Source organism: Otolemur garnettii, unplaced genomic scaffold (genome assembly GCF_000181295.1).
Source record: "Otolemur garnettii isolate 467f Iridium unplaced genomic scaffold, OtoGar3 scaffold00002, whole genome shotgun sequence".
Classification (NCBI taxonomy): domain Eukaryota; kingdom Metazoa; phylum Chordata; class Mammalia; order Primates; family Galagidae; genus Otolemur; species Otolemur garnettii.
The window spans coordinates 25,345,693-25,371,169 of record NW_003852397.1 but is presented as its reverse complement, the minus strand read 5'-3'; the positions used below and the strand labels follow the sequence as shown (position 1 = coordinate 25,371,169).

Below are 25,477 nucleotides of genomic sequence, written 5' to 3'. Positions count from 1 at the left end.
TAAGATCTGGGAGATTATTCGTGTTGGCGCTGCTGTTTTGAGTCTGGTTATATCACTGGAAGAAATTGCACATTGGTATTATTTTTTTTTCTTGTAAGATGGTGGTCCAAATAAATGTTCCTTAAACACTAGGAAATCATGAGAGAGATTTATCACAAAGCTGCCGGATGCATAACACTGTACTAGGAACATGGAGTTACTCATCTGCACAAAAGTTTCACCCTTCTCACGTAGATATTGTAGCAGATGTGGGGCAGGGAATAGGTGTGGACAGGAAACATGATGACAACCTTGTGCTTTCAGGCCAGTTTTGTTCCAGCTTTTCCCTACAAACAAGGAGGAAGCTGCTGAAAGAGATTGGGGGGTGTGTGGGTATGACCAGCTTAGCAATTTAATAAGAAGCTTCCCTTTCTGTTTACTCTCTCCCCCCACACCTAACTTTATGTATTTTAAATGAGACAGGGTCTCACTCTATTGCTCAGGCTTGAGTGCTGTAACATGGTCATAGCTCCTTGTAACCTCAAAATCCTGGGCTCGAGGGATTTTTTTTCTGCTTCAGCTTCCTGAGTACCTGAGACTACAGACATGCACCACCATGTCCAGCTAAATTTTAAATTTTTTTGTAGAGGTTGGGGGGGGGGGTTGTGGTATTGCCTAGGCTGGTCTTGAACTCCTGGTGTCAAATAACCCTCCTGCCTCAGCCTCCCAAAGTGCCACAGTGTTGGAATTATGGGTGTGAGCCACCATGCCCACCCTATTTTGCCTTCCCTTTTAAAACTTTCAGAGAACTGTATTTCCATGCTTTCATTTTTGCATCAGAGAATTGGAATATTCTTTTTGGCCTACCTGCATATGCACAAATATTATTGTTAGCAAATCATACCTATTCGTTTCAGTTTTACACTGAAGACAAATGATAAAATTGTAAGCAAAGTTTTCTCAGGAACTACACCTGACCCTTGACAACAAGGGCTTGACCTACATGGGTCTATTTACGTGTGTGTGTGTTTTAATAAATACAGTGTGCCCTGAGTAGGCAACTTCTGTCTCCACCACCAAACTTAGATAGAAAATACATATTTGCTGGTGCCAAACCTGTAGGCGGGCCAGTAGGAGGGCCAGTTTTTCCTTTCCTTGGGTTCTGCAGGACCAACATCAGGACCTGAGTATGTGAGAATTTGGGTATATGCAGGGGTTATGGAACCAACCCCCCACGGATACTAAGAGATTGTATGTGTATTTTTTTTTAATGAAGAATTGAGATACTTTTTTTTTTTTTTTTTTTGAGACAGAGCCTCAAGCTATTCCCCTGGGTAGAGTGCCATGGCATCACAGCTCACAGGAACCTCCAACTCCTGGGCTCAAGCAAGTCTCCTGCCTCCACCTCTCAAGTAGCTGGGACCACAGGCTCCCTCCACAACGCCCAGCCATTTTTTGGTTGCAGCCATCATTGTTGTTTTGGCGGGCCCGGGCTGGATTCGAACCCGCCACCCCGGGTGTATGTGGCTGGCAGCTTAGCCACTTGAGCCACAGGCACCGAGCCAGAATTGAGATACTTTTTAAGTGTTGCTGCTCCACAACTTAGGTGTTGCACTTATACCATTTAGGAGAGCAATCTATATGGGGGTAGGGAGTGGTTTTGTGAAGTGTGCTAAACTAAAAGGCTGGCAGAAATCAGTATTTTGGAAGATGTAGAGACAATCTTCATCTTCAGCTTCATATGCCAACAAACCATTTTGCTTTAGGCCATTGTAATGCTGCTGCTGAGCTGGAATAGACTGGAAATTTTCTGCGTGCACACTCTTCATTTGGGTGTCAGAGCTGTGTGACAGGACAAGGTGACACTGTTGTTTGTGGTAATCTCTTGTGGTACTGGGTTGTCTCCAAGGAAGCAGACCAAGCCAAGCTGGGTTCACTTGGTGCATAGATATTTTTTCCCAATAAAGACTCAAGTGCTTTGGTTTATGAAAACTTCTAGTCCGTGAAAACTGTCTCCCGTATCTGCACCTCTGCATGTCATCTACCAGCACCATCCACCGTTTGCCGTAGTCACCGTTGTTACTCTTCTGTGTCTTTCCCTTGTCTGTTTATGCACATACAGGTGTGTGCGTGTGTGTTTGTATGCATGTGATTATCTCCCACTTTGATTTCATCCTGTAAGCTGTGCTCTCTGTGTAAGGTGTCCTACCTCATAAGGTTAGCTAACTCATGTGAATATACTGTGTGTATCTTACAGTTTATACTTAACGATATGCCTTGAGGTTATTTTGGTGACTGGGATAGAAACCTTTCTGGTTTTTTCTTTCTTTGGGGCTGTGTAGTATACTCTTGTATGAATGTAGTATGATGTCCATTATTAATGGTACTTTGCTTTTACAAACAATGTTATAGTGAATGATGTTGCACCTGATAATTTTACGTACATGCAAATGTGTCTGTAGGATATATTACTAACAAGTAAGATTATTATTTTAAAGTGTGTACACATTTGGAATTTTGGTAACTGTTGGCAAATTTACTTCTGTTGGGTCTGTACTGATTTACTCTTCCACCAGCAATTGTATAAAATTGCCTGTTTTCCATAACCTTGCTCACTGATTGTGTATGATTAGATTTGTCTCCATCCTGAATTTTTAATTCTTTTTTAAAAAATTATAAGCATGGTTAGCATCTTTTCATATGTTTAGGTGCCCCTTACGTGTCTTTTTCTGTGAAGTCTGATTATCCTTTAGCCACTTTACTTCCTGTTCTTGGGCTGATGATTTAAATCAAACTAGTGAATTTAAAAATGAAATTTGTTTTGAGTTTTTGATGTTGAGGCAACTTATAACCAGGATTGTTTGATTTGGCTTTTTTAATTCAAATTACTTGCATTCCGTTAGAGAAAAAATGGGTCTCTACCAAATACAAATGAGAATGAGAATTAGTACTCTTTAAAAAGCATGATACCTATTGGTATGTTGAGTGTTTAACCAACATTTCCCACGTAGGACCATAGTGTGATTTTTCTCAAGAATTGACAGTGGTAGCTTTTAAGAAAACCATGGCTGCTTTTCAAACTACAGTGTGTCCCCAGATTTGCCCCAAATGTCACCATACATAGGGAAAATGGGAAATTGTAGCTAAATGTACCTTTATTTACAAAATATTTATTATACAATTTTATGAAGAGGTAGCCAACATAACAGAGAATTGGTTTATTGAATAAACGGACACAGTCCCTTTCTTTGCAGAATCTTTTTGATGAGTGGCCCACCATTTATTATGAATTTATTGTGTGCCGGGTACTTGATGTATAGCATCTTATTTCATCCTTAGCACTAACCAGTGAGTACCTATTGTATTGCTACTTTATTTATGAGGAAACTGAAACTTAGGAAGGCTAAGTAACTTGTCCATGGTTACAGAGGTAATATACAGCAGAGCTGGGATTCTGATTCTGTTTTGTTTCCCAGACTGATCTCTAAACCACCATGCTATTTTATCCCAAGATTAAGAAACTTCTCACAGGAAGAATGTAGCTCCAGCTCTGGCTATTACACAAAAGTAGGGGTTCATCTGAGAGAAGGAACTGGAGCCAGTGTAGTTTACCAGAATTGTTGACCACACGTCTCAGAGCCAGCAGGGTTCTGGTTCAGCATTGTTTTCTAGGAGAGTGTGCTTTTTGGATAGCCAGTAGTATAAGGTTTGTGTGCATTACGATTGTGTATGAAGGATACACACAGTGATTTATGGATGGCCTCTGGTTGTTGGGCTCTTGCTTCAGGAAAGGGCGTCTGTTTCTGGAATGGCCTTGGTTTCTTGTGGAGAGGGCTTTGCTTGACATAGATCTCTTTCTTGTCTTAATCCTTAATGAGAGCAGTAGGAACTGCTTTTGACAAATAAGATTGTTAGTGCTTATTTTGATTGTTACTGGAATTTGACATCATTGAAAATTATATCCTAATTTTCATATACCCCACTCTCCAATATATGAAATAAGGGAATTTTACATATTGAGGAACTTTAAGAATTTTTTTGTTTCATTCTTATTTAGAGTTGGTAGAGTAAAGAATTAATGATTTATCTCACAAATATTAAGGCAAGTGTTAGGTTTTAAAAAATTGAACATCATCTGGAAACAAATGAAAATTTTGACAACTCATGGCTCTAAGATGTGAGGGTCATAAAATGCACTGGTGAGCAGTAAATACCTGATTTAATTCTGCCTGTGCTCCCAATTTCTTAAGGCTTATTTTGTAGTGCTTTCCTCAGAATAAGCAGAAGCTGACGTCAGGATGCTTTTGGTGGCAAGTAACGGAAACCCCTGGCTCACTGCTTCAACCAGAGGGGGAGTGTGTTATCTCAGCATTTAATAGGAAGCTGCTGCACCGGACTCTGTCCAGTGTGGCCCTATTAGGGGGCTGGTCCTCTCCACTGTGATTCTCCTGCCACTTCCTTCTACTGTGTGTTAGTGTGTCCTTAGGTTTTCTCCTCTCAGGGGATTGTAGAGAGTTGTGTGTGCAGTCTTAGAGGCAGCCCTGGGGCGTCCTCTTTCTTGTGGCTCTTGTTAGAGGGTGAAATCCTTTCCAGGAGCCCACCAGCAGATTTTCTGCTTGTCTTCTTGGCGAGGGGAGGGAGCCTACTCTGATTACCCTGTACCAATAGCACCTCCCATTGTGGCCCATCCTGGAGCCAGACTCTGTTGACACACATGTGGAAGAGGGAGGAAAGCTGAAGGAAATTTGGGTTCTGTTAAAAAGGAGAAAGGGTGGAGGGGATACATATTCTGAATGTAACCTGATCCTGCCTACACTTGAACTAGCAAAGAGTTGCAGTCTTTTGTATGTGTGGATTTAATTTAAACCAGATACTAGCTTATATCTTTGTAGAAATAGTTCTGTCTCTCTTTTAGGTCCTTTATTCCTTTAAAAATAAACAAGTACTATAGTGTGTTAAAAGGTAACTAGGGTAGATAGCCTTGGATTGTTTAAAAAATAGCCCTTGTTTATCCTTACCATGTAAATAGTCCCTTTGAAATGTATTTGTCCTTATTTGAATATTGGGTGTTTTCTAGACCTCCTGACACTTGAGAAAAATAGGACTTGACTCCCAGTCTGCTCTAAGTTTCCCTATTTTTTTTATTCCTTCTCTTTTTGCAGATAGTTTTTCTCCCCTTTTTTTTTCTTGCCTTTCTAACTCCTTCTTGATTTATTCTCCCCTCCTCCTTTTAAATATTCACTATATTTGGAAAGCATCACTCCATTATTTCTAAAGTAGAGTTAGGTAGCTGCTGAATCACTGCTGTATTTTGGTTGCCGTATTTGTTTTTTTCATACTTAAGGCTTTGATGGCATCAAATAGTGGAGTATTAAAAGACTTCCTCTTGGGGTGCAGGCTGTTTGGGGAGATGAACCGAAGCAAGTGGTTGTGGCTATCAGCAAGATGGTCTATATACCCTCTATCTAATCTGTTCCCCAATAATCAAGTGAAAACTCGTTTTGTCAGATCTCAGAAACAGCTGAATTGGAGCTGTTCACATATTGCTGATATTATATAAGTATAATGGTTATTTCTTGCATGGTTTTGTTTCTTTTCCAAAGTTCACATGAAAGCCTCCTTTTATCCCTTCACTATCATTTTTGAAATTTAGAAATGCATGTTTTCCTATTTTGTAAATCTTGGATCCCTAAATAATGGGTTGAGCCCTGTGGGTAGAAATCAAAGCTCTCATATTGCTTGTGCTCTCAGCAGAGGATGGAAGCCACGCAGCTGGCGGGAGCACCCTCCCTGCTTCAGGATTTTATTAACAGTGAGAGCTTGTAGAATAGGTTCTCTTAAGATTTTAAGGAAACATCTGGACCCAATAATTAGCATGGGCCCCTGGCTTGAAGTTCTTTGTATGAGTATGTAGAGTTGTGTGTGTTTGGTTTTGCTTGCCATAATATTCTGTTTAAGGGCCGGTGTTGTAAGTAGCATAATGTTATATGGTTGGTAGTTCAGGCTGGTGATACAGCTAGCTTGAACTTACCTGGAATTTACCTCCTTTTATTAACATAGGGGAAAAAAGAATGGTTTTATGTAACATAGCTCCTTACCTAACCAGTGCTGATCCTCTATTGATGACGGTTTTCTGCTTGGTTGCATGTTAAATGACGCATGCTTTTTCTCATGGAGCTGTTATAATAACGAACATTTTTGTCAACCCAGATGAAGCATGCCAACATGGTAATTGTGTCAAAACCACATGCTTGTCTAATGGGCTGGCTGATCACAGCAATGTTCTTTTTGGTTGATGATAAGTAGAAAGGTCTTTACTTAGTACTAATGATGGATTTTGGATAATTGTAATTAAAGATTAGTGCAATGAGCATTGCAGGAGTTCGGAAAATTTTATTTCTGGTTCGGGCTTTGCTTACCTATAATTTCCACAAATCTCCTAGTCTCTCTGAGCCTCAGTTTCCTTGTAGATAAAATACTGTGAGGATAATCAGGCTAGATGATTTAATAATATTCATTCAGTCTATAAGGTACCTCTTAGGTGCCTGTCTAGATGCTGGGACGTAATGGTACATAAAGGAAAGATCTCAACCCTCATGGAGCTTTCCTTTTAGTGGGAATGCTCGATTCATATGCACCAGTTTCCATTTTCATGGGCAATGGAGTTGAAAGGCGTATCCACATCTGAAACTCTGAGAGTGATAGGCATGATAATTATGGTGAGTGGATGTGCTGTAATCATGTTTTCTTTGATGGTGGTAATTTGTTCAAGAAACCATTTTATCAACAAAGAAGGTAGTATTTAGTTTTGAGCTCTGTTGGGCTCTTGAAACTATAGGGTATCCCAAAAGTTTCTCATTTAGGGAAAATGGGAAATTGTGGCCACATGTACCTTTATTTACAAAATATTCATTGCAAAATTTTACAAAGAGGTGGCCAAAATGAAGAGAATACTTTCTAAAATTTTGTAATGAATATTTTGCAAATAAAGGCACATTTAGCTACCATTTCCCATTGTCCTTATCTATGGCGACTTTAGGAACACCCTGTATTTAAAGAATATGCTTATTTACATATAGTTATGTGCACTCTTTAGTGCTGAGTATTCGCAATCTGATTAGCCATCTCTCTTGGTTTCTATCTTGTAATTCCCTTTTGGATGGGAATATTGATCATCTATCTCTCTCTTAGGCTCTCAACACTTAAAGGTGTTGTGAATACTGTGGTAGTTGATTAAGACTTTGTGAACTTTGTGAGGCTTAAGTGTATGGTTTATCTGTGATCTTTATTGCTGTATTTGCACTTGGTCTTAAGTTCCTGTCTACCAACCCAGTTTTGATTACATGACCAAGTGATAACATTCCACTATAATTGTCTGTGTGATGGAAATTCATCTGTAAATTTCTTATTTTGAGGGGATGGCAAGGCTACTTTATGGATTCATTCGTGTTTTCTATAAACCGGCATGAATCTTCTTTGAGGACTGGGCCATTGCTTTGTGCATAATGGAGCTGTGAGTTTATTATGAAGTATGTGTGAGAAGAGGTATGTACAACTGTGTGGTCCTCCACCTGCTAGCTTTGGAAAACTCACTTATTGTCCATTTATTATTTGTAAAATGGAGATAATACCTGCTTTTATAGAATATTTTGAAGAGCAGAAATTATGGGCACAGTGTCTGACAGAGCAGTGAGTGATAGCTCTTATGATTAAAATATAAACAGTTATTAATGCTTTTAACATAATAGCGGAAACTTGAGTTTTATATTTCATTGCTTCTAAAATATTTTGGCCAAAAATCATCTTTGGTTGATTGGTCCCCAGACTATGTCTCACAGCCAAAGTAATTAGAAAGCTGCCAGTTTATCTTGGTTAGGTTAGACAAGTGTGGGACATTTTTGTTTTACTCTTACTAGGACATTTATTCAGCTCTCAAAATGTACTTAGGCAGTATATGCTAGAAACCAACTCTGGACATTTCATGATTAATGTAAATAAAATTCTTTGCTTAAGTGGTACATGGGAACGTTAAAGAAAAAAAATTCAGTGCAGTGTGAGCTAGTTTAAATGTCCTTGGGTCTTATTGGAAGACATGATTTTGCATTTCAGGTGCTTAAGAATGAGCAGTGACATTGGACATGTGGGTATGATAGCTCCTCCTTCTTGTGTAGCATTGCTGTCAAGGACATTACTATCCCCTGATCTCATTGTCTCACCCAAATCCTTGACCCTTCCATATGGTTGGTGAGAAGGGTTCTTTTCAGGGTCCTCTAAGCTTAAGCTATACTTTTCCCCTAGGTGATGCCATTATCACTGGTGTTTTCAGCTGTCACGATGTGATGACTGCTCCCAAGCCATATCTCAAGTGCATATCTAGCTTCCATTCAAAACCTCCTGTTGTGGCCAACTAGATATTTCTACAGACTTGGATTTGCAACTAATTTGAAATTGAGTTAAAGGTCAGCCAGCCCCAGGCCTGCTGTTCCCCATTTCCACAGATGATTCCACTACAGTCACTTCAATCTCCCATCACCTGAACTTTCCGTCTCTCTTTGACTTGCTATATTCAGTCTGAACACTAACTCATGTCCATTCTTGTCCTTCACGCAGCTGCTTCTGCCATTCATTATACAGACCAGTATCTCTCATGCCTGGACGACTGTAACAGTCTTCTGGATGTCTTCCTGTTTCAGTCTTTCTTCTCATTTTGTGCTTTGCAGTCAGGTTGGGCAATCTGAAATGGGAATCTCATACATTACGCCTTCACTTAAAGTACTTAATGTGACTTCCCTTTGCCTTTAAAATAACTTCCTCATTGTCTTTAAAATAACACATAGGGTGAGAAGAGTGTGGGACTAGGCCTGGTGACACATACCTGTAGTCCCAGCTACTTGGGAAACTGAGGCAGGAGGATCACTTGAGCCCAGAAGTTCAAGGCCTGCCTGGGCAACAGAGTGAGACCCTGACTTTAAAAAAAGGCCAAACAAAACAAAGAAGACACACACAATCTTTTATGTTCTGGCTTCTGCTTCTCTCTCTTACTTCATTATTATCCATTCAGTTGGTCATCTCCTTCCATCCCCACTCACAAGTCCCCACTTCACTTCTGTAGTGTATCATTGTTCTGTACCTGTGGTTTCCTATATGAGGAACATTCTCAAGTTTCCACATACCTCCTTGTGCCTGGCCACAAACCTCCCACCTGACTACTTCGTCTGAATAGTGAATACTCATTACTTTAAAAGCCCCTCAAGTGTCAGCTGGGTAGAAAGGCTCGCCAGATGGCTCTCCTCTCTTAAACTGGGTTAAATATCAGTCCTGTGCAGTCTAAGCAGCATGTTCTTGACTTCTCTGTTCTTATCTATACCCTCCATCCCTCAGCTTCATGAAGGCAGTCTTTATTCCTGTGCCTACTACTTAGCATATTCCAGGAGCCATTAAATATAGGCCGATTGACTGTTTTGTGCTTCCATATTGGTTGTGAATAACATGTTTAAAATTACTTTTTATTACTGAGATATAATTCAAATATCATAAAATTTACTTTTTTTTTAAAAAAATTTTATACAGAGTTTCACTTTGTCACCCCCACTAGAGTGCTATGGTGTCATAGCTCATAGCAACCTCAAACTCTTGGGCTCAAGCGATCCTCTTGCCTCAGCCTCCTGAGTAGCTGGGATGACAGGTACTTGCCATAATGCTTGGCTATTTTTTTTTAGAGATGGGGGTCTGGCTCTTGCTCAGGTTGGTCTCGAGCCTTTGAGCTCAGGCAAGCCACCTGCCTTAGTCTCCAGAGTGCTAGGATTACAGGCGTGAGCCACTGGATATAATCCAGTTGTTTTGAGTATATTCACAAGCCTGTGCAACCGTCACCACAGTCTGACTCCAGAACATTTTTATCACTCAAGAAAGAAACTTGTGGGTGGTGCCTGTGGCTCAAAAGGGTAGGGCACTGGCCCCATATGCTGGAGGTGGCAGGTTCAAAAAAAGAAAGAAGCTTGTACCATCCTCTCCTCTCCTAAGCCCCTGGCAACCAATAACTTACTTCCAGTCTGCTTAGATTTGCCAATCCTGGACATTTAAGTAAATGGAATCATGTACTACATGGCTGACTTTTCTCACTTAGCATAATGTTTTCAAGATTTGTCCATGTGGCAGCATGTGTTACTACTTCATTCCTTTTGATGATGGAATAATATTCTATTGTGTGGACATATCACATTTTATGCATTCATCAGTTGATAGACATTTGGGTGGTTTTCATTTGTTTTGTCTATCAGGAACATGTTGTTATAAACATTCATGCACAAATTTTTGTGTGAACACATGTTTTCATTTGTTTTGGGTATATACAGACCTATGTCATATGGTAACTCCATGTTTAAATTTTTGAGGAATTGCCAAACTGCTTTCCAAAGTGGTGGCACCATTTTACATTCTTTCTAGCAATGTTGAAAGTTCTGGATTTTCCACATCCTCACCTATACTTGTTACTACCTATCTTTTTTTTACTTAAAAAAGACCTTCTTTGTAGAGATAAGGCCTTGCCGTGTTGCTCAGGGTGGTCTTGTGCTTCTGGCCTCAAGTGATCCTCCTGTCTCAGCCTCTTTGATTGCTAGGATTATAGCCATGAGCTAGGGTAACTGGCTCATAGTTTTGATTCTAGTCATTCTAGGGAGTGTGAAGTGGTATCTCTTAACAGTATATTTTGATGTATATTTCTCTAATGATTAGTGGTGTTGAGAATTTTTTCATGTGCTTTTTGGCCATTTTGTATATCTTCTTTGGAGAGATGTCTTCTCAAATCTTTTGCCCTGTTTTAAATTGGGTTTTATTCTTTTTATTGTTTAGTTGTAAGATTTCTTTATATATTCTGGATTAGTATGGAGACACCTGTGTCAGATCTGTGATTTGCAGAAGATGTGAGTAATATTACTTGCTATAATATGGATGAACAAAACATTATGCTAAGTGAAAATGTCTTATATATTATATGATTCCATTTACTTGAAATATCCAGAATAGGCAAATCCATACAGAATGAAAGTCGATTATTGCTTGCTGGAGGATGGGGGGAGGGAGGAATTGAGAATGACTACTAATGGGCACAGGATTTTTTTTTGGAATGATGAAAATGCTCTAAAATTAGTGGTAATGGTTGTGTTTTTGATATACTCAAAACCACTAACTGTACATTTTGAAAGGGTGAATTTTATGGCATGTGAATTATATCTCTAAGCTTTAAAACAAGTGTATTGTACTCTTTTTTGACCTATTCATGTTTTTACCATTAAAGAAATTTTTTAAGGGAGGGATGGGTCTCGCCATGTTGTCCAGGCTGAAGTGCAGTGGCCATTTACTGGTGCTAGCATACTATGGCTTCCAACTTTTATGCTCAAGTATCCTGCCTCAGCTTCTCAAGTAACTACAGGTGTGTGTCATCACACATGACTGTAAGTTGAAGATTGCTGGGATGTTACGCATTGGCAAAGGTGCCTGGACTTGGAGCACTTTTAATGTCATTGTCAAGAGAAAGGAGAGTGAGTGTGATCTGTCTCTGCAGGCCCTGTCTGTTCTTCATGTCAGTGGTGCTTCCACACTTTAAAAGTCCCTCCTTGCTTGTGTAAAATTTAGGCAACCAGTAATTTTCAGATTGTTTTTTTATTAAGTCATATACACATAGATCATGAATACATTTATGCATATGTGGGATACAATGTGTTGTTTTTTTATACTTTGGAGTGCTTATACCAAACTAATTAATATAGCTTTCGCCTCACTTACTTGATTATTGTGTTAAGACATTTATGTTCTATACTTGATAGATTTGACTTGTACCCTTGCAATATGCTCCATAGTTGTGGTCCCACTGTTTGCCCTCCCTCTATCAAACCTTCCCCCTCCCGTTCCTTCCCACTCCATTTCTCTCCTTCATCCTAGGCTGTAGTTGTGATCTTTCATAAGAAAGTGTGAGTAAATATAAATTGGTTTCATAGATTTTCAGATTTAATTTAAATTTTGTTTTCATTAGTTGTAATAAGATCAGTTATTAGATGGATATACTGTTTTCACTCCATAATTTTTAAATTTGGTTTAGATTAGGTCCTTAGATATTTTTTTATAATCATATATATAAAGAAAAGTGTAACTGAGAGGAATGAGGTAGAGGTTTGATTATAGTTTCTTTTTCGAGAAAATTAACTTTTACTTTGAAATAGTGATGGTGAATTATGGGATTTAATACTAGAACACAAAAATAATACATCTTTATTTCAGATTTAATTTTCTTGCTATTAGGGACCCTACATTTTAACATTTGCTTGCATTTTAACATTTACAATACCTTGCATTTTGGTAGATGTGGGTGTTAATGTGTGAAATTGCAGTGAAATGTGCCTCAATTTTTCTTTTTACCATTATTGATAACGTTTTCATACTATAAAATGAAGGATACTAAAGATAGAGAAAAGTAATTTTCCTTTAAAAAACTGGATTTATTTTTGTCAATCATTGTTTATAACTAGTTGAAACCAATCAATTGTAATCACTCTTGAGGTCTTGGTGACTTTAATGCCAAGCCGTACAGATTTAGAATTCTATCGTGATGCTAGTTTTAGTTTAATTCATAGTCTTTATTTTCTCTTGCACTTTTGTTGTGTGCTTCCTCCTTATTATCTGTTCAATATTTCCCTTCCCACCATTCCTTACCCTGCCCCTTGCGATCAAACTAAAATTGGGAGAGTTTGTAAAGTAACGTTTGATGATTTCTGTTTCTTTTACAGCAGAATCTGTAACCATGACTACTGAAGTTGGCTCTGCGTCTGAAGTGAAGAAGGACTCTGACAAGTTAGGAGCAGATGTAACCAAGGAGAAACCTAAAGAAGTAGCAGAAAACCAGCAGAATCAGTCATCTGATCCAGAGGAAGAAAAAGGTTCCCAGCCATCCTCTGCAGCTGAAAGCCAAAGTAGTGTACGCCACCAGAAGAGACAGAAGGAGCCGTCTGAGAGAAGGGGCATTTCTCGCTTCATACCCCCATGGCTTAAGAAGCAAAGGTCATACACCTTAGTAGCGGCCAAAGATGGTGGAGATAAAAAAGAGCCTACCCAAGGTGCTCTGGAAGAACAAGTCTTAGATAAAGAGGAGCCCCTTCCGGAAGAAGAGAGACAGGTCAAGGGTGATGAAGAAGCGGCTCAGAGAAAGCCACTGGAGATTAAGGTTGAAGTCAAGGAAGAAAAACCTCCCGTGGGCAGAGCTGAGACACAGGTGTGTTTGGAAGTGATTGTTGGAAATGAAAACTTGATAGCATAACCACATAACCAGAGGGTTTGTTTTGGATCGTTTCCAGATTTCTTGTTGAATTCTGCTTTGGCTTAATGTTTCTGGAATATGGGTCTTGGATTGGTCTAGCCTTCTCCTGTTACTCCTTTACGAAAAATTTGCTGTATAAGCAAATTACTAAAAAACTCATGTCTTTTTCCCTTTAAGGTTGGGCAGATTCTCTCAGACTCTAATAACCTCTCCTTTTAAACAGAATGCCCTTTTATGTCTTTTTGATTTAATTTTTCTAAGTATTCAGTATGTAATCATCAGTGGATTTGTCTCTGTGCTTTTGGCTGCCTACTGAAGCCTCGGTTTTGCCTTGGTATGGGGTTTTGATTGGAAGTTTTTTTGGTTTGAGATGATATTTAAGTTACTGTGATGTCACTTCTTTTACTCAGTTAAGGCTGAAATGACCAACTTAAAAAAATAGCAAAATTGGAAGTGTTAGGATCCTTTCTAGCAGAATTTTAAAATTTTGGGCTTACAGTGGTTGCAGTAATGATCACAATTCTTATTAAAGGTTTTCCTTTTAATTGGTTGTCTTTTGCAAATTGGTTAACTTAGTATGGTTTAGTACTGGTTTACTTTGTTTTCTTCAACAGCCTGCTGAATTAGTAAGTAAGGAGAGAGAAGAGAAGGTGAGGGAAATGCAGGAAGACAAAGCAGAAGCAGCAGCAGCAAAAAGAGAGACCAAGGAAGTACAGACTAATGAGCTGAGGGCAGAGAAGGCCTCTCAGAAAGCCGCCAAGAAGACCAAAACCGTCCAGTGTAAAGTGATCCTCCTAGACGGCACCGACTACAGCTGTGACCTGGAGGTGAGACAGGGAGCTGAGTGGAGAGCTGGATTGATGTGTGGTTGTGGCTTGGCTCAATGAAGGTGTTTTAAAAGTTCCAATAAGCTTGTTTTTTATAGTTTTGCATTAAAAACCACAACAACATGGAAATAAGTCATCATTTCCATTTCAAACAATATTTCTGACCCTTAGAATAAGCAGGGACAATGTTCTTCCAGTCTGTGCTGGTCACCAACATTTGTTGGTGTTTGCTCTGAATGGGCCTTAAATATTTTGAGTATTACCTCTGGCTATAAGGAGACATGAGGAGACATGATAGTACTCTGTCAGTGTTTCAGAAATGTAATCCCAAGTGTTTTATCTTGAAACAGATAAAATAGATAATGGCTTAAAAACAGATAATGGCTTAAAATCCAGCTCATTTTATTTAGTGTCACTTAATTTAAAAAAGCCCATGATTTGCAAAACATATAATTCATTAGTACAATGCTGACCAAAGCCATTGTGATCTCCAGCACTTTATGATTTTATGTCAATCAGAAGAGTTTGTTGCTTTTACAATTAAATTATTTTATTTACATGACATATACTAATAGCTAATGTTTACTGCAGAACTGTAGGAAGTGCTTTGATGGATTAGAATTATCTCAGTTAATACTTAGGAGAATCACATATGAGGCAGGTATCATTGGTGTTCCCAATGTTATAGTGGGGAATGTGGGATCAAATAATCTAGTCTTGGTTATTTGATTTTAGAGCTCATGAATCTGATCACGGAACTATATACCATCTCTCCTGCCACACATGAGACCTATGTTGCTCATTTAAAACATAGTCTTTTCTTTGGTCTTCTATTAATTTTTTTCTTTTTTAAGTCTTATTATGGTGCCCTCAATAGAGTGACGTGACATCATAGCTCACAGCAACCTCAAACTCTTGGGCTTAAGTGATTCTTTGCCTTGTCTCCCAAGTAGCTGGGACTACAGCGCCCGGCTATTTTTTTTGTTGTCATTGTTGGTTTGCAGGCCCTGCTGAGTTTGAACCCACCAGCCCTGGTGTATGTGGCCTATGTGGCCAGCGCCCTAGCCCCTGAGCTATAGGCACCGAGCCTAATCTATGAAATATTAAAAACATTTTCCCCAATTCCTCACATTCTTGTTCAAAATACAAATTATTCTTTAACAACAATGAAAGCATTCAACTTGGTAATGGCATCCTGCGTCTATCTAGTTGAACAATACTTTATTGTATTTTTGGAGGTATATCATATTGCAAGGTGCTAAGGGTACTAAGATGTTACACTAAATCTTAGCCAAAAGGCTAAGAAATGTAAGGGTACTAAAATGAATAATTTATGGCCCTCATCTTTGTATTAGTTATCTAGAACTTTATTTTACTCATTTTAGTTAATTGCTTTGATATTTCAATTGTTTAAAGAAAAGGAGTAGCAAAAGAGGATTAAAAGTCTTTTAGTTTTCACTGCCATAACAAAATACCTTAGACTGGATAATTTATAAACATCAGAAATTAATTGCTCTCTGTTTTAGAGACTGGAAAGTCCCAGATCAAGGCACCAGTGTAATTGTTGGGGGTTGAGGGGCTGCTCTCTGCTTTCAACATGGCGTTTTCTTACTGCATTTTCACGTAGTGGGAGGGGCAAGTGCTGTGGGCAATCACAGAAGGATGTCAATCAGAAGAGTTTGTTGCCTCTGGTAGAAGAGACTGGGCCGCTCCCTTCAATCTCTTTTTCAAGGACACTGATCTCATTCATTAGCGCTCCACTGTCTTGATTTAATCACCTCCTACAGGCCACTACCTCTTAATACCATTATAATAGGGATTAGATTCAGCATGAATTTTGGAGGGACACATTTGGACTATAGCTGTCCTTAAAACTTTCTTTTCTTTTGCCCCCTTTTAACACTTCTCTCTTGTCCTTTCTTAAGGCTACCTTCTTGTCCCCAAAAAGGAGTCAGGGATAGAGGGAGATTGACTTTGTCTCTCAGAGGTATGGGTGGGGGACAGTAAGGAAAGTAATAGCAGAGAATGGTTTTCTTAACTTGGGACAATAACATTGAATTTGCCCACAAGTCCTTTGTCTGTCCTACCTACCCTGGAAATTAGGAAATCTGTTTTTGAGTACCAACTTGAGCTTTAGTGACCTTGATTCATTTATTCAACCTCTTTGGACCTATTTCTTTACCTATAGAATATAGGATTATTTAGATGATCCAAAATGCGTTCTAATTTTTAAAGTTCTTACATCACTAAACCATAATCTTGACTGTTTATGGTTTAAATCTATTTTTTATTCTATCTTTTTTTAATCATCAGAAAATATTTGAAGACTACAAAAATGTAGAAATAATAGAAGAAGGTTATTTATCCACCATAAAAATTTAGATATTACTATTTTGCCGTGTGTTTTAGATCTTTAACAAAATGAAACATTAGAGACATTGCTAAAGTTCATTCTTTTCTTTTTTGCTCTGTATATCATTTTATGATGTTTAAGTCTTTTACTCATTTTAACTGCTGCATAGTATTCCTTCGGATGACTGAACTGGTTTATCCAATAACAAATCAGGATGTGTTTCCTTGTTTACCTATGCAAGAGTTTCTTCAGGATAGACACCTAATGCTGAAATTGCTAACGGGATACAGTTTTATTTCAGTTTTTGCAGATATTGCCAAGTGAATGTGCCAATTTACCCTACAAACAGCAACCATTAAGGTCAATTTTAACCACATTGTCTTTAGCACTTCTTGTTATCAGACTCTTATGTGTGAAATCACATAATTATTTCAATTGGCTTTTATTGGGTCACAATCAACTTTCACTAGGTTATGCTGGAGTAACACCTTCCAAATCTTCTTTACTTACAGTAACCATGGATTATTTCTTGCTCCTATTACATGTACTTGGTGAATTGGCTGTGGCTATATTCCAGGTCATCTTTATTTTTAACTAAGACTTAAAGAGTAGCCTCTACCTGGGACATATTTGTCTCACAAGAAACAGAAAAGGAACATGGCAGAACCATACTATGGTTCCTGAATCTTCTGCTTGCAAGTGGTGAATATCATGTTCACTTACATTTCATTGACTAACCAAGTCACCAGGTCAAGGCTAATGACAGTATGGTGGGCAAGTATGATCCCCTCATAGGAAGAGGGTGGTGAATAATTACAAACGTGAAAACAGTGCTGTAGTTTATAACGTGAAAACTATAGTATAGTTTATAAAAGATGAAACTGAGCATCTTTTTATGTTTTGTTTAGATTTCTGTGCTTGCTCTAGTATTTAAAAAAATAAGTACTCTTTCTCAAATTAAGGGCATTCTTTTCCTAATTTGTGAGGTTAATTGTGAATAGATGACAAATTTTATCAAGTGTCCTATCTGCATCAGTTGAGAGGATCATGTTTTTCTGATTAATGTTGTAATTTACATTAGTATTTTCTACTGTAAGCCATCTAATTTTCAATATAAACTCTACTTGGTCATGATGATTCTCCATACCAGGTGTCCTCAAACTACCGCCCGTGGCCGCATGCGGCCCACCCAGGACATTTATCTGGCCCACCAGGTGTTTTGCCATTGCTGCCTGTCCTGCTTAGCAGCCGACTCGTACCGGGGCCGCAGTCTGGCCCTCCAATGGTCTGAGGGACAGTGAACTGGCCCCCTGTTTAAAAAGTTTGAGGACCCCTGCTCCATATTGTGGGTTTTTTTTTTTAATTTAGGATTTTGTATATATTACCTTTAAATTTCTTTTACCAAATTGTCATCAGATTTTGTTATTTAGGTTGAATACTGTCCTTATAAACAAGAAGTTGTACACCTTACCATTCTTTGGAAGAGCTTGAGTAGATTAATGATTTATCTGTTCTTTGAAGATCTAGTGAAAACTGCCTTTACAACTGTCTTGGTGGTAGCTGTTTTGGCGGAAGAGTGTCGAACAATTTTCTCTGTTTTGTTAATCACTGATTCCATTTTTTATGATTATGATCTATTTATATTTTTGCTTGAGTCAGTTTTATACTTTATGTTTTTGGTGGAAACTCCATTTCATCTAATTTGACAAATTTATTGGTGTGAAGCTTTTCATGGTATTCTCCTCTTGTGCATTTGACTTTTGTTACTTTTTTATTTCTAGTGGTTTTTTTTCATTATTTTTTCCGTACTATGTGTAGATTTACCATCTTAATAGTTTTTAGTTTTCAAAGACTTTGGTTTTGTTTATCATTTCCACTGTATCTTTCCCATTTTGTCATATTTTGGTCCCCTTTTGTTCTTTTTCATTGGGATAACTCTATTTTTCTAATTTCTCGAGTTTAATAATTAACAAAAAATGCTTCTGTGTCTCTGATTTTCTTTTCAAGTTCCTCTTATTGGTTGTACAAGTTTGAAATACTGAACAAGCTGGAGATGGGGTGCCAGTACTCTCCCCAGTTGAAAATTTGCATAACTTATCATGCACCCCAAATTTAACTACTTGTAGTCTCCTGTTGACGTATTTTGTGTATGATGTTATATTATATACTGTGTTCTTAAAATAACATAAGGTAGAAAAAATAAAATGTTATTAAGTAAATTATAGGAAGATAAAATATTTTTGCTATTTATTAAATGGATTATGAGATCATCATGAAGGTCTTCACCTTCATGTTGAATGACTGAAGAGAAGGAAGAGGGGTTGTTCTTGCTGTCTCAGGGAGGGGTGTCAGAGGCAGCAGAAGATCCAGGTACAAGTGGATCCACACAGTTCAAACCCGCATTGGTTGAGAATCAACTACTGTATAGTTATTTCGTTGCCATTTAGGTCCTAGTATTTTCTTATCCCATTATGGGTCATTTTTGATCTTTGGGTTTTTGTATAAGTGTGATATAAAATTTTCAGAATGTGTGTGCATTTGTGTGTAAGTATACGTATGTTCTATAGGAAGAGGGAAATTTTCTTTTGTTCCAGTTCTATTATTTAAGACCTTGAAACATAATTTCTAGTCAGTATTTATAATACTTCTTTTTAAATGGTATCCTTTCAGGGCAGTGCCTGTGGCTCAAAGGAGTAGGGTGCCAGCCCCATATACCAGAGGTGATGGGTTCAAACCCGGACCCCCCCAAAATAACTGTAAATGGTATCCTTTCATTGTTGATAAAGGTTTCTAGATCTGTCCACTTGATCAGACATTAATATTGTCTAGTAATTTTTTAATTTATCAATTAATAACAGAGGTATATTATAATTTTTCCTTATATGGAAAACATGGTGGCTTAAGCCTGTAATCCTAGCACTCTGGGAGGCTGAGGTGGATAGATTGCTGGAGCTCAGGAGTTTGAGACCAGCCTGAGCCATAGTGAGACCCTGTCTCTACTAAACATAGAAAAATTAGCTTGGCGTGATGGCCAGCGCCTGTAGTCTCAGCTGTTCCAGAGGCTAAGGCAAAAGAAACACTTGAGCTCAGGAATTTGAGGTTCCTGTGAGCTATGAAGCCATGGTACTGTAGCTTGGGTTGATGGAGTTAGACTCTGTCTCAATAAAAAATAATAATACTTTTAATTATTTATTTATTTAGGCAGAGTCTTACTGTGTTGCCCTTGGTAGAGTGCTGTGGTGTCATAGCTCATAGCAACCTCTAGCTCTTGGGCTTAAGCGATTCTCTTGCCAGGTTCGAACCTGCCACCCTTGGTGCGTGTGTCTGGCACTGTAATCACTCTTTTAATTATTGATTTGATCATTTCTCTTGGTATTCCTGTAAGCTTATGCTTTATAAAAGTTGAGGCTAGATTATTAGATGTATACATGTGTAGAATTACATATTCTTGGATAACTTTTCCCCTTTCCACCATCATAGTACCTTAAAATTTATTTTATTTGACATTTTTATTACTGTTCTAGCTTTTGTTTGCTTAGAATTTGTCTGGACTATTTTCTGCCGTTTCTTTGCTTTTAAACATTGTGTTTTTAAATTTTTTTTTAAGATTTTTTTAAAACCACATTTGAGGATTATATTTCAGCTGGTGAATTTAGACCATTGATTGAACATGATTACTGAGATAAGTGACTATACTATATTTTGCCATTTAGTTTTGGGTATTATTTTTCTTTGTATTTGAATTTCCTTTTTAAACTTTTACTACTTTTCTTTTAGAAGTTATCTTAGAAATTATCTTTATCTTTAGCTACTTACAGGCAGGGTGGTTCATGCTTGTAATCTTAGTGCTCTGGAGGCCGAGGCTGTTGGGTTGCTTGAGCTTAGGAGTTCGAGACCAGCTTGCACAAGAGTGAGACCCTGTCTCTACTAAATATAAGAAAACTAGCTGGGACAACTCCCAGGATATCTGGTGCATGTCTGTAGTCCAACTACTGGGAAGGCTGAGGCAAGAGGATCTCTTGAGCCCAAGAGTTTGAGGTTGCTTTGAGTTAAGATGCCACGTACTCTTCCTAGGGCAACAGATTGAGACTCTGTCTCAGAAGGGAAAAAAAGAAATTATCTTTAAATATTATACAGACACACTTAATGATATGATATATATTGTTAATTTACTATACCTACTTCTCTCTTTGCTCATTTTGTTTAGCATGCATTTATTAGATGTCTGATCTCATTTTGGAATGGTAGAAAATAGATCAATTTCGTGACTAGTCCTCTACTCTTAATACTTGTAGGGAATCCAACTGTGTTGTCTGAAGCAGAGTTAATAACCAAAGTTAAAAGCAGTAGCTTAGTTTTTTTAATTCACCAAGAATTAGATTGGTTGGGAAAGCATAGGTGTCTTCATTTTTTGGCTGAATTAATTTATAGACAGAGTATCTTTTTATTTACAGGATTACTTTATATGCCATTGTAAGAGTAAACTTTTACGGGTAGTAAATCATGAAATAAGCTTGCAGCATTTGTGTTGAGTTAAACCTTTTTTTCTTTTGAATACAAAGAAAAGTGGAGTTTGAGTAGACTATATTGATGCTTGTCTCACAGCAGATTTTATGTATCAGCAGTTCACTTGAATTCTGAGCAGTAGCTTTATATCTGAACATTGGTTGTGATTCATTGTGTCCTAATAGCTGTAATAACAATGCAGAAGTTACAAGTTGTGTTCACTATTTTAATTTATTTCCCTTTTATACAAGGTTCTTTCTTAATTTGGTCCTCTGGTTGCTTGCTGGTGTCATTAGTTCAGGTCCGCAGCTCATGCTCTTATTTCCTCTTCAGAAGTGGAGCCCAGAGGACAGATGTCATGTGGTCCAGCACTCTTTGTGTTTCCCAGTTCGAGATCTGACCTTAGACAGACTGGTGATATGCTGATGCTGCTTATCTGTAGTTCTGTAGCTCTGCACCGGAAATTGCTGTCTGAGGACTATTTGGGGAAGTATGTTGTGGGAAGCTGTAGCTATTAACGAACTTGTGAGTGTTCAAGGAAGGTGAATACAACATGGGCAATAAATATTTTTACTTTATTTGGTTTGGGAGAATAGATTTGTTTTCATCCATTTACTCTGATGGATATATTTTATCATGGCTATATTTACTGTTTATTTCTTTTCTTTATGTACATGTGTCTAATTTTCGATTAAACCTTCAGATTATACAACATGCCCACTGAAGAGGATCTAACTTCCTCACTTAGGGCACCTACAACAGGAGAGGGAAGCTCTCAGAAAAGCATGGCTTATGCAGGAAGACACGGGGAGATGGACTGGCCTGGCTAATGGTGTCCTTAGCTTATAGGGACCTTATGGGGTAAAGTAAGGTTCTGGAAGATTATCAAATGCCAGGATGGGAAGATTAAGATTGATACATAGGGCAAAAAGGAGTTGGGGAGTAATGGACAGGAGGTTGTATAGTCATTGGTATAGAAGACTGACTTACCATGTCAAGATGCTGTTTAGATTTTGAAATACGGTAGAGAGCTACATGTCAGCAGTAATTTAAGGGGGACTTTCTTATCTATTGCATTATTCAAGATGCATATCAGTAGTCTTTTTAGGTAACAGTTTTATATGATATAATTAGAGCATTTGGTAGGTTAATAAACCTTTTTCTGTTTGTGTTATTTATCAGTGTCCCCTTTGAAACATTTAATGTAAATGTTGCTGTATTAACTGAATAACTTACTTATATGCAGGGTGTCCATAAAGTTTAAAATTGCATAGTATTTTAAATTGCACATGAACTTTATGGATACCATGTATAGATATAATTGTTATATAGCATATACAAGGTATCCATAAAGTTCGGTTAAGTTGCACACAACTTTATGGTCATCCTGTATAACTATATATTAGCATGTTATGTATGTGTATGTATTATATATATGAAAATGTACACAATGTATCTATATGTATATATTTTTCTTCTCCCCATCTCCTATTTTTTATGGCTTCTTGTTTCCACACATTCTTTCTCCTGGGAGCCGTCTGATTCTCTTCTTTGTGCTCCTGAACCTCGATAAAGATGACTGCCGAAGGAGCCACTGTAACTCTGTTTTTAAAAAATAGTCATCTTCGAAGGCTGTTCTTTTAGGAAACTAGGTAGATGTTAATATTAATTGGACATAAAATGTAGCAGAATTTGTCAGATTTTTAGAAGCTGGAAATAATAAATGAACATAAATATTAAATGACAGTGTGTTTTTAGAGAATAATTATAGTTAAGTTAAAAAACACTGTGGAGATGGCTTGACTTGATTTTTGGCTTATGTAACAATAGGTTTATTAATTTTGACCCAAGGCCTAGGCTTTTTCTGTACATTTGTTCCAAATCTTTGTATTAGGTTTTCTTTCACTGTTTTCAGTGAAAGTTACAGTGTAATTTTTATATTAATGTATAATCTACTGATAATAAACTGAGATTTCAAATACTTTCTGAAAAAAATTGAAGATTATTATATTTTTTAATGAAGAAACTTTGTATTTCTATTCTTTGAAATGCTTTTATCTTACTGAGAAATAAATGGTATGTGACAGGCTCCTTTGCTACCAGATTTAACTTTTAAGGAATTTTAGGGAGTCTCCTGGATTCTGCATGTTTGCTCCAGGAACTGGACTACAGGACTCTTATGACATTGCTGCTAAGTCATTTACATACTCCGTGCGTGAAAACAGTTGGGTTCTTTTCTCTAAGGAAAAGTACAGTGAGGTTTAGTTGAAGCCATGGATATGAAGTCAGGAGGCCTATGTTTACTTTTCTTTTGACTCTTTGGGTATCTTGGGGAAGTCACTTCCTCTCTTCTATTCTCAAATTCCAAATTGAGAATGAAAATATTTGCTTCCTCTATTTCTAGGCTGGTTTCGCTACAACCGATAAGTCTGTATGTATTTTTTAAAGTTTGGAAGTAAGTGTGAAAGTTCCCGTAAGACTTTGGAAGCACAAGTGAATGTGCATTCTGAGTTAGAGTTGCTCACATTTTTCTCTGGCATCTGAAAGTTGTTCCCACGTGTTGATTTTGTCTAAGAATTGAGTGCATTGTTTCTACCCACACAGGAATGTCAGTACCATTTTTTCTTAGTTCTGAATAAGCCTAACAGAATGTAGGCTCTCTTCAGTGTTCCGATGATAAAAGTATCAGAAAGCAGAGTGTGTCAAGGTCTTCTTGCCTTTCTTGTGTTGAGTTCTGGTCTCAGAAATCCAATTTGATACCATTGCTTTTGTGTGTGTTGTATTTATTATTTGTTTATGACTTTGACCCTCCAAGGTTGGTCTTTCAGATCTGTAGTACTGACCATTCCTAAGTCTATTAGTTACTAGTAAATGTGAATTATCTATGTTGTAGATATGTAGATACTTGTAGATATGTTCTGGAATTTTTGGAATTCTGTAAATCCCATAAAATAGAGATATATTTATATATGATTCTAGTAACTGAGAAGAATTTAACTGGCATATGTTATATGCAGTTTAAAATTCCAGTGACATAGGTCACTGTCCAACTGTGTCCATCTATTCCTTTAGCTTAAAAAGAATTTAAGGTGGTAATTCTGTTCAAAATTTACTTTTTATTTTCTAATTGGGAAAAAGCTGCTATTCCTCATGAGTGGTAGAATATTTTGGTCTAGGTTGAAAACTGCAGGGGGCTCAAAGGAACAGAGCATAGCCTCTTAATCATGTCACTCCTTAGCTGAGCACTCCGGATAGGTGTGACCTCAGGCTGTCTGTTCATCTCGGTTGACTGCTGGATTTTCTGAGTCTTGTCTTGCTAATCAAAGTGGTCTTCTAATCAGGCACATCCCAAGTTGTCCTTCCATCTTTCAATCCTCTTGATTCTTCTGTGTCATTTAATGCTGCTCTCAGAATGTTCTTATCTTCCTCTGAACTTGGTTTGCTCCATTAGTTCATCATGCATTCATTGTGCACTACCTTGTTACAGAATCTCTTTATTGTGGAACAACTGCTGAACTCTTGTTTGATTTTTCTCATGCTTACATTGTTGCTTCACTGGATTGTTATTAGTTCCTTGAGAAAAATAACTTCTCTTTTCCCACATAACATTATATGGGACTTTGCCTGAAGTACTTCTCATAGAAAGTAACTTTCTGGTTAGTTCTAGTTAAATGGCGAGTCCTTATGGTATTTGTCATTCTTATGATACTTCATTTAGGATAATGGTCTCCACTTCCATCCAAATTGTTGAAGAAGGCATTAATTCATCCTCGTTTGTGGCTGAGTAGTTATACATACACCACATTTTCCACTTATGATGGTGTATACATACACCGTCAATCCACTCATGAATTGATGAGCACTCTGGTTGATTCCACAGCTTTGCAGTTGTCAACTGTGCTGCAGTAAACATTCCTGTGCAGGTGTCTTTTTGATAAAATGACTTTTTTTCCTTTCCAGTAATGGGGTTACTGGATGAAATGGCAGATCTACTTTTAGTTCTTTGAGGAATCTCTGTATTATTTTCCATGGCAGTTGTACTAATTTGCAGTCCTACCAACACACAGTGTATGAACATTCCTTTTTTTCTGCGTTCATGCCGACATCTGTTGTTTTTGACTCCCATAAAAGCTAGTATGAAAGAGGTAAGGTGATATCTCGTTGTAGTTTTAGTTTGCATTGCCCTGACGATAAGTGAAGTAGATCATTTTTTCAGATGTTTGTTGGCCATTTGTCTTTCTTCTTTCAAAAAGCCTTTGTTCTAACCAGTGAGGGTACGTGTACACAGAGGAATGTAAAACTAATTGGAAATGGAGCAGGGGGGAAGGGAGAGAAGGAAGAAAGAGAGGGACAATGACTTACCTGATGGGTACAGTGAACACTATTTGAGTGATGGACACACAGCTATGACTCAAGCATTACAAAAGCAATCAATCCATGTAACAAAAAACATTTGTGCCCCCTTAATATGTGTGCTTTGAAATAAAAAAAAAAAAGGGTAAA

The 25,477-nt window shown here is 37.7% G+C and overlaps 1 protein-coding gene across 1 annotated transcript in view; it reads left to right on the top strand.

Moving 5' to 3' along the window:
- The window catches only part of EPB41L2 (erythrocyte membrane protein band 4.1 like 2), a 213,720-nt gene that overhangs the window by 94,884 nt on the left and 93,359 nt on the right, over positions 1-25,477 (top strand). The window contains 2 exon segments of the mRNA XM_023513481.1: positions 12,762-13,243; positions 13,903-14,115. Coding sequence (XP_023369249.1) covers positions 12,776-13,243; positions 13,903-14,115 — 681 coding nt within the window. The 5' untranslated portion in view covers positions 12,762-12,775.